We start from the raw sequence: 12,503 nt of genomic DNA on the forward strand, positions 1-12,503 counted from the left end.
AGTCACAGGGAAGCCTTTGGACCCCAACTCCCCTCTGGCCCTGGCTCTGGCTGCACGGGACCGGGCCATGAGAGAGCAGTCCCAGCCACTCCCGCTGAAGACCGAACCACCTAAACCTGACCTGAACAAGCCTCTGTTCATCGACACCAAGCTGAGGACCGGCATGGGCGCAAATTTCTCCTCGACCGCCACCATGGGTCGACCGGGCAGGGCGGGGCTTCGTAGGCAGATGACAGAGGCAAAGTACGAGACAGAGTCCAAATACGACCACCCGTTGGCCAAAGACAAGGACAATAGTCTATCCCGTCCTCAGAGAGAAGAGGAGAAGAAGAACATGTTGATAGACATTGGTGACACGTCTCAGCAGAAGTCACCTGGGTTGCTGATGGTCCACACCACTGACGAGAACAACCTGTCTGAGGGGGAGAGGGAGGCGGCGGTCAGTCCAGACAGCACCCCCAGTGAGCTCCGGGACCCCAACCAACCTAACATCCTCAAAATGGCCTCCCCTAACCCCCATAACCCTCACTCTATGGGCCCTGGACCCAGAGGTAGTAAGACCATGATCACCGTCACCTCAGTGGACGAGCCGGTCAAACTACCCTTCGGTATCCCCCCTCCACCCTGCGTTCCCTCCGTGGACATCGACGATGAGTTCTTTGCTGACCCACTGCCACCGCCTCTCGAGTTCGCCAACAGCTTCGACATCCCAGAGGACCAAAAGGGGGCGATCGCTGAGCTCCTGAAACAGCAACGAAACGCTGGCAGGGCACCATCGTCTCTAGCCCCCTTCTATCCCTATCACGGTAACACCCCAGGCCAACCTGACCAGACTATGATCAAACGACCTGCGGTGCTCACCAACTGTACGCCCCCTTGCTTCCCCCACGCCTTCTTGGAGAGCTACGATCGTATCAGTGACTCTGGCATTGATGTGGAGCAGGACAACCGCAGTATTGGAGACCCCCAGCTGGAGACTACAAGCACTATGTCCACCGTATCCAGTATCTCCACGCTGTCGTCCGAGGGTGGCGAGGTGCTGGACAACACATGTACAGTCTATGCAGACAGACAGGCCTTTCTGGTGGACCGGACTTCAAAGTCAAGAACCAGGCAACTTGCCGCAAACAAGAGCAACGCACTTTACAAGGACCCTGCCTTGATGGATAGAGAGGAGAACATAAGAACTTTTGCCGCACCTTCCTCCGTCCCACCGCCTCCCCCCGGGGCCAGCGTCTCCACAGAGCCCCCCAGAACACCAACTCAAAGAACCTCCAAGTTATGGGGAGACCCTCCAGGCTCTAACCCCCAGGACATGCAGAACAAGGACAGGACACCAAAGCCAGGAGAGGGGATAGACTCTTCTTCCTCAGGATGTAGGACTGTTTTTGGATCAAGGTAGGCTACTCCATGTGTGTGTGTGTGTGTGTTCTGCCAGAGAGCAGAATGAGTTGCCTAGCAACCTAATAATGAGAGCAGCAGCCTTGAGGAGTAGATGAGCAACAACGTCATGCCAGTCTGATAATCATAGAGACCAAACCGCCACAGCGCTTTCCTCCGAAGGAAGGGGTGAGCGGTGTGTCACTGTGTGTTGCTAGCAGCACGGTTCAAAATAGCACAGAGATTGCGTGCCAAATGGCACCCTATTCCCTACTTAGTGCACCAGGGCCCATAGGGGAATAGGGAATAGTGTGCCATTTGAGATGCCTCCACAGTTTGTTTTAACAGGGGTGGATGGTGTGTGTGTAACCTGTCTCTCAATCGTCTGTCATTTCAACAAATCCAGAGTTGGTCAAATATCAATGGGCCTTTCTCGTCAGTTAACCCTCCTCTTCATTCCTCTACCAGTCACTGCAAATCACTAGAAGTAGATTGTCATCGTAGACTAGATATGAATGTGTGTGTATACATTGAGGCTCCAACAGATGTAGGCTATGGAGTGGTGTATGTGTGGGATGTATGATTGTAGGCTGTTATTGTGTAATTGTTTTTTGCAGGTATGAATGCATATTTGTGTGTATTTAAAACACTTCTGTGTATGCAGGTCACTGTCTGTACGTTTGTTTATCGCTGCGCGTACGGTATGTCTATTTGTGTAACTGGCATATATCTTGTTTGTACAGCAGGCTACGTAAGCCGGCATGGCATTTCTTACAGACACTGTGCGTTCCACCCTACAGCATTCCTCTGGGATAGCAACAAACTCATTTATTATGGAAAGCTGTGGTTATTTACAGAGCCGACCAGATGAGGCTAACTCTAAAAGTCATGGCTGTACCACCAACGCTCTGCTACCAGTGTGGTTCATGCTGAATATACTGCAGAGCACAGAACAAACCTGATCAGAATGAGATATTAGGTTAACCTGATTCAACCTGATACATAAATAAATGAATGGAGATCTTCTGACACTATAAAAGAAATGGATGTCCCTTTCTATGGGAAGGAAAACACTGTTAGTTTCTTTGTATTTAGAATTAATTCCCCACTTCCAACTTCCAATGGAAAGAATAGATCCTTTTTATACTTGTTCTTATTCTTCACTCTCATCTGACACACACACGCACACACATGCATGGACACACACACACGCACGGACACACACACACACGCACGGACACACACACACGCACGGACACACACACACGCATAAACAAACACACACGGCTACTCGCACACACACGGAATCCTCCTTCCAGTCTGCAGTTTTGAAGGAGTTGGTGGTGTTTAGGGAAAGACTGTCAGGTCAGTGTATTAATCCTCCAGTAGGTCTGTCAGGTCAGTGTATCACCCTCCATCCAGTAGGTCTGTTAGGTCAGTGTATTAATCCTCCAGTAGGTCTGTCAGGTCAGTGTATCACCCTCCATCCAGTAGGTCTGTTAGGTCAGTGTATTAATCCTCCAGTAGGTCTGTCAGGTCAGTGTATTAATCCTCCAGTAGGTCTGTCAGGTCAGTGTATTAATCCTCCAGTAGGTCTGTCAGGTCAGTGTATTAATCCTCCAGTAGGTCTGTCAGGTCAGTGTATAAATCTTCCAGTAGGTCTGTCAGGTCAGTGTATCACCCTCCAGTAGGTCTGTTAGGTCAGTGTATTAATCCTCCTGTAGGTCTGTCAGGTCAGTGTATTAATCCTCCAGTAGGTCTGTCAGGTCAGTGTATTAATCCTCCAGTAGGTCTGTCAGGTCAGTGTATTAATCCTCCAGTAGGTCTGTCAGGTCAGTGTATTAATCCTCCAGTAGGTCTGTCAGGTCAGTGTATTAATCCTCCAGTAGGTCTGTCAGGTCAGTGTATTAATCCTCCAGTAGGTCTGTCAGGTCAGTGTATTAATCCTCCAGTAGGTCTGTCAGGTCAGTGTATTAATCCTCCAGTAGGTCTGTCAGGTCAGTGTATTAATCCTCCAGTAGGTCTGTCAGGTCAGTGTATTAATCCTCCAGTAGGTCTGTCAGGTCAGTGTATTAATCCTCCAGTAGGTCTGTCAGGTCAGTGTATTAATCCTCCAGTAGGTTTGTCAGGTTAGTGTATCACCCTCCAGTAGGTCTGTCAGGTCAGTGTATTAATCCTCCAGTAGGTCTGTCAGGTCGGTGTATCACCCTCCAGTAGGTCTGTCAGGTCAGTGTATTAATCCTCCAGTAGGTCTGTCAGGTCAGTGTATCACCCTCCAGTAGGTCTGTCAGGTCAGTGTATTAATTCTCCAGTAGGTCTGTCAGGTCAGTGTATTAATCCTCCAGTAGGTCTGTCAGGTCAGTGTATTAATCCTCCAGTAGGTCTGTCAGGTCAGTGTATCACCCTCCAGTAGGTCTGTCAGGTCAGTGTATTAATTCTCCAGTAGGTCTGTCAGGTCAGTGTATTAATCCTCCAGTAGGTCTGTCAGGTCAGTGTATTAATCCTCCAGTAGGTCTGTCAGGTCAGTGTATCACACTCCAGTAGGTCTGTCAGGTCAGTGTATTAATTCTCCAGTAGGTCTGTCAGGTCAGTGTATCACCCTCTAGTAAGTCTGTCAGGTCAGTGTATTAATCCTCCAGTAGGTCTGTCAGGTCAGTGAATTAATCCTCCAGTAGGTCTGTCAGGTCAGTGTATTAATCCTCCAGTAGGTCTGTCAGGTCAGTGTATTAATCCTCCAGTAGGTCTGTCAGGTCAGTGTATTAATCCTCCAGTAGGTCTGTCAGGTCAGTGTATTAATCCTCCAGTAGGTCTGTCAGGTCAGTGTATTAATCCTCCAGTAGGTCTGTCAGGTCAGTGTATTAATCCTCCAGTAGGTCTGTCAGGTCAGTGTATTAATCCTCCGGTAGGTCTGTCAGGTCAGTGTATTAATCCTCCGGTAGGTCTGTCAGGTCAGTGTATTAATCCTCCAGTAGGTCTGTCAGGTCAGTGTATTAATCCTCCGGTAGGTCTGTCATTAATCCTCCGGTAGGTCTGTCAGGTCAGTGTATTAATCCTCCAGTAGGTCTGTCAGGTCAGTGTATTAATCCTCCAGTAGGTCTGTCAGGTCAGTGTATTAATCCTCCAGTAGGTCTGTCAGGTCAGTGTATTAATCCTCCAGTAGGTCTGTCTGTGTATTAATCAGGGTCTGTCAGTGTATTAATCCTCCGTAGGTCTGTCAGGTCAGTGTATTAATCCTCCAGTAGGTCTGTCAGGTCAGTGTATCACCCTCCAGTAGGTCTGTCAGGTCAGTGTATTAATTCTCCAGTAGGTCTGTCAGGTCAGTGTATCACCCTCTAGTAAGTCTGTCAGGTCAGTGTATTAATCCTCCAGTAGGTCTGTCAGGTCAGTGTATTAATCCTCCAGTAGGTCTGTCAGGTCAGTGTATTAATCCTCCAGTAGGTCTGTCAGGTCAGTGTATCACCCTCCAGTAGGTCTGTCAGGTCAGTGTATTAATCCTCCTGTCAGGTCAGTGTATTAATCCTCCAGTAGGTCTGTCAGGTCAGTGTATTAATCCTCCAGTAGGTCTGTCAGGTCAGTGTATCACCCTCCAGTAGGTCTGTCAGGTCAGTGTATTAATCCTCCAGTAGGTCTGTCAGGTCAGTGTATTAATCCTCCAGTAGGTCTGTCAGGTCAGTGTATTAATCCTCCAGTAGGTCTGTCAGGTCAGTGTATTAATCCTCCAGTAGGTCTGTCAGGTCAGTGTATTAATCCTCCAGTAGGTCTGTCAGGTCAGTGTATTAATCCTCCAGTAGGTCTGTCAGGTCAGTGTATTAATCCTCCGGTAGGTTTGTCAGGTCAGTGTATTAATCCTCCAGTAGGTCTGTCAGGTCAGTGTATTAATCCTCCAGTAGGTCTGTCAGGTCAGTGTATTAATCCTCCAGTAGGTCTGTCAGGTCAGTGTATTAATCCTCCAGTAGGTCTGTCAGGTCAGTGTATTAATCCTCCAGTAGGTCTGTCAGGTCAGTGTATAAATCCTCCAGTAGGTCTGTCAGGTCAGTGTATTAATCCTCCAGTAGGTCTGTCAGGTCAGTGTATAAATCTTCCAGTAGGTCTGTCAGGTCAGTGTATCAATCCTCCAGTAGGTCTGTCAGGTCAGTGTATTAATCCTCCAGTAGGTCTGTCAGGTCAGTGTATTAATCCTCCAGTAGGTCTGTCAGGTCAGTGTATTAATCCTCCAGTAGGTCTGTCAGGTCAGTGTATCAATCCTCCGGTAGGTCTGTCAGGTCAGTGTATTAATCCTCCGGTAGGTTTGTCAGATCAGTGTATTAATCCTCCAGTAGGTCTGTCAGGTCAGTGTATTAATCCTCCGGTAGGTCTGTCAGGTCAGTGTAGGTCTGTCAGGTCAGTGTATTAATCCTCCGGTAGGTCTGTCAGGTCAGTGTATTAATCCTCCAGTAGGTCTGTCAGGTCAGTGTATTAATCCTCCAGTAGGTCTGTCAGGTCAGTGTATTAATCCTCCAGTAGGTCTGTCAGGTCAGTGTATTAATCCTCCAGTAGGTCTGTCAGGTCAGTGTATTAATCCTCCAGTAGGTCTGTCAGGTCAGTGTATTAATCCTCCAGTAGGTCTGTCAGGTCAGTGTATTAATCCTCCAGTAGGTCTGTCAGGTCAGTGTATTAATCCTCCAGTAGGTCTGTCAGGTCAGTGTATTAATCCTCCGGTAGGTTTGTCAGATCAGTGTAACTTAATGTGTTCTGTACTTTCTGTAGGGGTCCGGACAGTGGGTCCCTCTCCTCAGGTACACAGCGGAATACCGCAGTCTCTTTTGCTGCCCAGCTGCCTCCGAACATGTCTGCCCCATCTCCAAACCGACAGACCGAGAGCCCCTCCCACCACAGAGCCCCCAGCCCCATCCTCTCTCCCCCGGACTCAGGCCTCGGTTGTGCCTCCTCTCTCCCTGCCACCTCTCCCACCCTTTCAGACGTGTTCGGTCTGCCCACCCCCCCTCTCAGCCTGGGAACGGGGAGCAGCCGCTCGCCCTCCCCCCTCACCCTCATCCAGGCCGTCTCCAACAAGCCTTTTGCCACCAAGCCGGTTCTGATGTGGAGCAAACACGACGTGGCCGACTGGCTGGAGAGCCTAAACCTGGCTGAGCACAGAGACACCTTTATGGACAACGACATCGAGGGCAGCCACCTGCCTAGCCTGCAGAAGGACGACCTCATAGACCTAGGGGTGACCAGGGTCGGACATCGGATGAACATAGAGAGAGCTTTGAAACTTCTGATGGACAGGTGAGAAGTGAGGAGGGTGATGAGGTCTCTGAATCTCCAACACTACAACTTCACAACAGGCTTCTAAGTTAATTATCAATTATGTCCATAACAATCATTTTTATTTATGTTGACTTATTTAAACTATACTTACTGTATAATTGTTATGATGATGCTTGTTTTGTTGAAATTTAGGAATATCCTCATGTATCCTGAAGAAATTGCAACTTGAAACAGCACTGCAGTTTCCTGAATAAGCAAGAAGGTCCCCCAGAGTGGGATAGAGTGGTCCCAGGTGAGGCAGAGCTGCTCTGTCAGTAGGAAGGAAGGAAGTAGATACACGGGATGTGGCTGTGATATGGAATATACTACACTATCAAACACAACAGCAGCTTAATCGCTATGGGATTTACGGACTTCTGAAATCAACCTAATTTAAATGCATAACCAGAACCAGCTTCGTAGGGGTTTCATTTTCTACTGTTTCTCATTTAGAAATTATGCGGTGAATATCTTTTTAGGAAAAAGGGGAAAGCATTTACAGTATGTATGTGCACTTCTGCCTGTGAAATTAAGCTTTCTCTCTCTCCCTTTTCACTGGGTTGTAGGTTGATTTGAGAGACCATACAGTGTATTCTCAGACACAGACATTTATACCCAGAAAGGAAATCAAAGATTAAAATAATTTCTAAATTGGTACAGTAGCAAAGTTGTTGCCCTTCAACCTTATTTCAATAGCTGTTTTACTACTGGTCATGTTTACTTGAGGGTTTTAAACACAGTATTGAAAATGTAAATTAAATTGTTCATAAATCATTATACTGTCTTCCACAAGAAGCTGAACTGTGTGCCAACAGCTCCCCTTACTGTAGTCTTCTGAACATGACATGGCAGAGTGTTGGCACTGGCAGTCAGGGCTTTCTAATCGTTATCATCAACCATCATGCTTTCTTTCACAGTCTTCTATGTCCTCTGAGAGGAATAATACATACATTATCACATTAGGTTATTACTGTATACCCTGAACTGATGCTTAAGACTTTAGGATTAAAGACACTATCAGGAATGAATGACCCAGAGTTACAGGGTTGGGGTCAATTCCATTTCAATTAAAGGTAGGGTCAGCGATATGACGTAGATGCACAAAGTAAACAACATAGTGGGTCAATTTTATGCGACAACTTAGAGAGTTTGATTGCGACACTCAGCTTCTCTGCTGTTTTGGTCCTGTGGCTACTACATTGTAAGTGAATGAATCGAACCAGAGCACATGCACAGATACTGTGTGAGAGCGGAGTCTTGCATCTTGCTCATCGCAAAATCTGTGGTGCTGCTCACTCAACGTCATTTTGAGGACTCTGGAAGTAAACTACATTTCTAATTCTACAATTTTTGCAACGAGAAGCGTTGTGTAAAATTGGAAATGGAATTAAAGTTTACTTCCTGAATTGAAAAGGAATTTACCCCAACACTGCAGAGTAAGGATGTTTTTGAAGACAGATATCAAAGAAGTGAATGCACTTATATGGGAAAAAGTAGGTGAACAAACACTAGACCTGGTATCAGAAGGAGCAGAGTTACACTTGTTTGGCAAGCAAAGAGATGCAGATACCACTAGGAATCAATTTGGTAGGAATGTTTACTTTTTGTGTATGATAATTTAAGTATTAGAGACGTATTTAATCTATGATGGTGTTTTGATATGTTTTGTTGATGAGAAAGACATTTGTATGCATCCACAAAGCTCAAAACCCACTGGCCAAAAACTGGTTGAATCAATGTTGTTTCCACGTCATTTCAACCCCAAAATTAAATGTGATGACGTTGAATCAACATAGAAAAGTGATTTGAATTGAAAAAAAGTAATCAACGTAAAGGAATTTAGTATTTTTTACCTAAATGACATTACATTTTTGGTTGATTTCACGTTGAATTCATGTTAGTTGACAACTCAACCAAATGTAAATCAAAACTTTACATTTAGTTGAGTTGAGCATAATTTCCCTCCATGTTTTCGAGACAGGATCTCTTCATACTATCACGAGTAAGTCCAAAAAGGCAGATATTCACCCATCATAATATGGATGAGTTTAAAATGTAGTTTATTACACTTTCCACTGAGTTTGTCTGAAACGGGCTGAAGTTGTATTTTCCACTCAGTTTGCGTTGGGTTTATATTCCGGATCTTAACAGTTTAAACTTCTTTATATTTGAATTTCTCGAGTAAAAGAATGTGGGTGCTAGCTAAAATCCCAATGACAGTATTTATGGAAGGTTATTTGGGATCTACATGTGCGTGGGATCTATTGGTTTGATAGGGGGAAAACTGACCTTGATATGTCTGATGACTGATATGCATGACATCACAGCATTACAGTTCTAGTCTGTAGAAATAGTCCACAGAAACCGTAGATATAGAATGAATTATATTTCTATGGTAATGACGCCGACCATCTTTCGACTTGAGGGGACACTTTGAGATGAGATCTTATGTTAAGAACCACAGGAACAGGAAGGAACACAGTATTTTTGATGATGTAGAGATTTTTATCACGAGGGTATATTCCTATCTGTGTTGTCGCCATATCAACCCTGAGGTGTGGTTAGGTTTTCCGAAAAGCAGCGAAATATGGTTAAGAAGCAATATAATATACATTCTGTTTCAAGTAGATGTTATTTTTATTTTCCAGTTGAATAATTATACATGTAACAGGATTTCAAGTCTCTATTTTTAAAATTGCTATAAATAATTGTGTTATAATCCATATTCCTATAGAGCATATTTGAAATCTTTTAGCAATTGATAGTCACATGTTTTGACTAAGCCTCTGTAATTATTAAATGATTAATTATTAAAAGCTGATATAAATTGATATTTGCATAGTTTGTGCATCATGTATGTATACTATGAAGATACTCGGGCTGTACCTGTCTTCACTATTTGCTAAAGGAAATGTTACTTGACCAAGAGAAAAACACACCACTGAATGGGACTGCTGATGTAGAGTTGATAGATGCACATTGCACTGAGGCCATGCACAGACCTATTATAGTGAAGCTGACAAGACATATATAGTGAAGCTGAATAGACATATATAGTGAAACTGACTAGACATATATAGTGAAGCTGAATAGACATATATAGTGAAACTGACTAGACATATATAGTGAAGCTGACTAGACATAGTAGTGAAGCTGACTAGACATATATAGTGAAACTGACTAGACATATATAGTGAAGCTGACTAGACATAGTAGTGAAGCTGACTGGACATAGTAAGTGACATATATAGTGAAACTGACTAGACTGTGAAACTGACTAGACATATAGTGAAGCTGACTAGACATATATAGTGAAGACTGACTAGAAGCAAGACATAGTGAAGCTGACTAGACATAGACATAGTGAAGCTAACTGGACATATATAGTGAAGCTGACTAGACATATATAGTGAAACTGACTAGACATATATAGTGAAGCTGACTGGACATATATAGTGAAGCTGACTAGACATATATTAGACATATATAGTGAAGCTGACTAGACATAGTAGTGAAGCTAACTAGACCTATTCTGGTGAAGCTGACTAGACATATATAGTGAAGCTGACTAGACATAGTAGTGAAGCTAACTGGACATATATAGTGAAGCTGACTAGACATATATAGTGAAACTGACTAGACATATATAGTGAAGCTGACTGGACATATATAGTGAAGCTGACTAGACATAGTAGTGAAGCTAACTAGACCTATTCTGGTGAAGCTGACTAGACATATATAGTGAAGCTGACTAGACATATATAGTGAAACTGACTTCACATGTATAGTGAAACTGACTAGACATATATAGTGAAGCTGAATAGACATATATAGTGAAGCTGACTAGACATATATAGTGAAGCTGAATAGACATATATAGTGAAGCTGACTAGACATAGATAGTGAAGCTGACTAGACATATATAGTGAAGCTGAATAGACATATATAGTGAAGCTGACTAGACATATATAGTGAAGCTGACTAGACATATATAGTGAAGCTGACTAGACATATATAGTGAAGCTGAATAGACATATATAGTGAAGCTGACTAGACATACATAGTGAAGCTGAATAGACATATATAGTGAAGCTGACTAGACATACATAGTGAAGCTAACTAGACCTATTCTGGTGAAGCTGACTAGACATATATAGTGAAGCTGACTAGACATATATAGTGAAACTGACTTCACATGTATAGTGAAACTGACTAGACATATATAGTGAAGCTGACTAGACATATATAGTGAAGCTGACTAGACATATATAGTGAAGCTGACTAGACATATATAGTGAAGCTGACTAGACATATATAGTGAAGCTGACAAGACATATAAAGTGAAACTGACTAGACATATATAGTGAAGCTGACTAGACATATATAGTGAAGCTGACTAGACATATAAAGTGAAACTGACTAGACATATATAGTGAAGCTGACTAGACATATATAGTGAAGCTGACTAGACATATATAGTGAAGCTGACTAGACATATATAGTGAAGCTGACTAGACATATATAGTGAAGCTGACTAGACATATATAGTGAAACTGACTAGACATATATAGTGAAGCTGACTAGACATATATAGTGAAGCTGACTGGACAAATATAGTGAAGCTGACAAGACATATAAAGTGAAACTGACTAGACATATATAGTGAAGCTGACTAGACATATATAGTGAAGCTGACTAGACATATAAAGTGAAACTGACTAGACATATATAGTGAAGCTGACTAGACATATAAAGTGAAACTGACTAGACATATATAGTGAAGCTGACTAGACATATATAGTGAAGCTGACTAGACATATATAGTGAAGCTGACTAGACATATATAGTGAAGCTGACTAGACATATAAAGTGAAACTGACGAGACATATAAAGTGAAACTGACTAGACATATATAGTGAAGCTGACTAGACATATATAGTGAAGCTGACTAGACATATATAGTGAAGCTGACTAGACATATATAGTGAAGCTGACTAGACATATATAGTGAAACTGACTAGACATATATAGTGAAGCTGACTAGACATATAAAGTGAAACTGACTAGACATATATAGTGAAGCTGACTAGACATATAAAGTGAAACTGACTAGACATATATAGTGAAGCTGACTAGACATATAAAGTGAAACTGACTAGACATATAAAGTGAAACTGACTAGACATATATAGTGAAGCTGACTAGACATATATAGTGAAGCTGACTAGACATGTATAGTGAAGCTGACTAGACATATATAGTGAAGCTGACTAGACATATATAGTGAAGCTGACTAGACATATATAGTGAAGCTGACTAGACATATATAGTGAAGCTGACTAGACATATATAGTGAAGCTGACTAGACATATATAGTGACGGTGACGAGACATATATAGTGAAGCTGACTGGACATATATAGTGAAGCTGACTGGACATATATAGTGAAGCTGACGAGACATATATAGTGAAGCTGACGAGACATATATAGTGAAGCTGACGAGACATATATAGTGAAGCTGACTAGACATATATAGTGAAGCTGACCAGACCTATTATAGTGAAGCTGACTAGACCTATTATAGTGAAGCTGACTAGACCTATTATAGTGCAACTGACTAGACATTTATAGTGAAGCTGATTAGACTCATATAGTGGGGCAAAAAAAGTATTTAGTCAGCCACCAATTGTGCAAGTTCTCCCACTTAAAAATATGAGAGAGGCCTGTAATCTTCATCATAGGTACACTTCAACTATGACAGACAAAATTAGGGGGGGAAATCCAGAAAATCACATTGTAGGATTTTTAATGCATTTATTTGCAAATTATG

The 12,503-nt window shown here is 42.9% G+C and overlaps 1 protein-coding gene across 2 annotated transcripts in view; it reads left to right on the forward strand.

Moving 5' to 3' along the window:
* The window catches only part of LOC118395980 (SH3 and multiple ankyrin repeat domains protein 2-like), a 176,774-nt gene extending 166,385 nt beyond the window's left edge, over positions 1–10,389 (forward strand). The window contains exons 14-17 of one of the 2 annotated variants that reach the window (XR_008066846.1): positions 1–1,398; positions 6,127–6,651; positions 6,826–9,910; positions 10,232–10,389. The exon at positions 1–1,398 is cut by the window's left edge and continues 1,027 nt beyond it. Coding sequence is in view for 1 of the 2 variants with exons in the window: in XM_052466318.1 (XP_052322278.1) it covers positions 1–1,398; positions 6,127–6,655 (1,927 nt within the window). In the remaining variant the exon portion in view is untranslated. The other variant, XM_052466318.1, reaches the window with a different exon arrangement.
* Positions 10,390–12,503: the final 2,114 nt, after the last annotated feature.

This window comes from Oncorhynchus keta, chromosome 17, assembly GCF_023373465.1.
Source record: "Oncorhynchus keta strain PuntledgeMale-10-30-2019 chromosome 17, Oket_V2, whole genome shotgun sequence".
NCBI classification, from domain to species: Eukaryota; Metazoa; Chordata; class Actinopteri; order Salmoniformes; family Salmonidae; genus Oncorhynchus; species Oncorhynchus keta.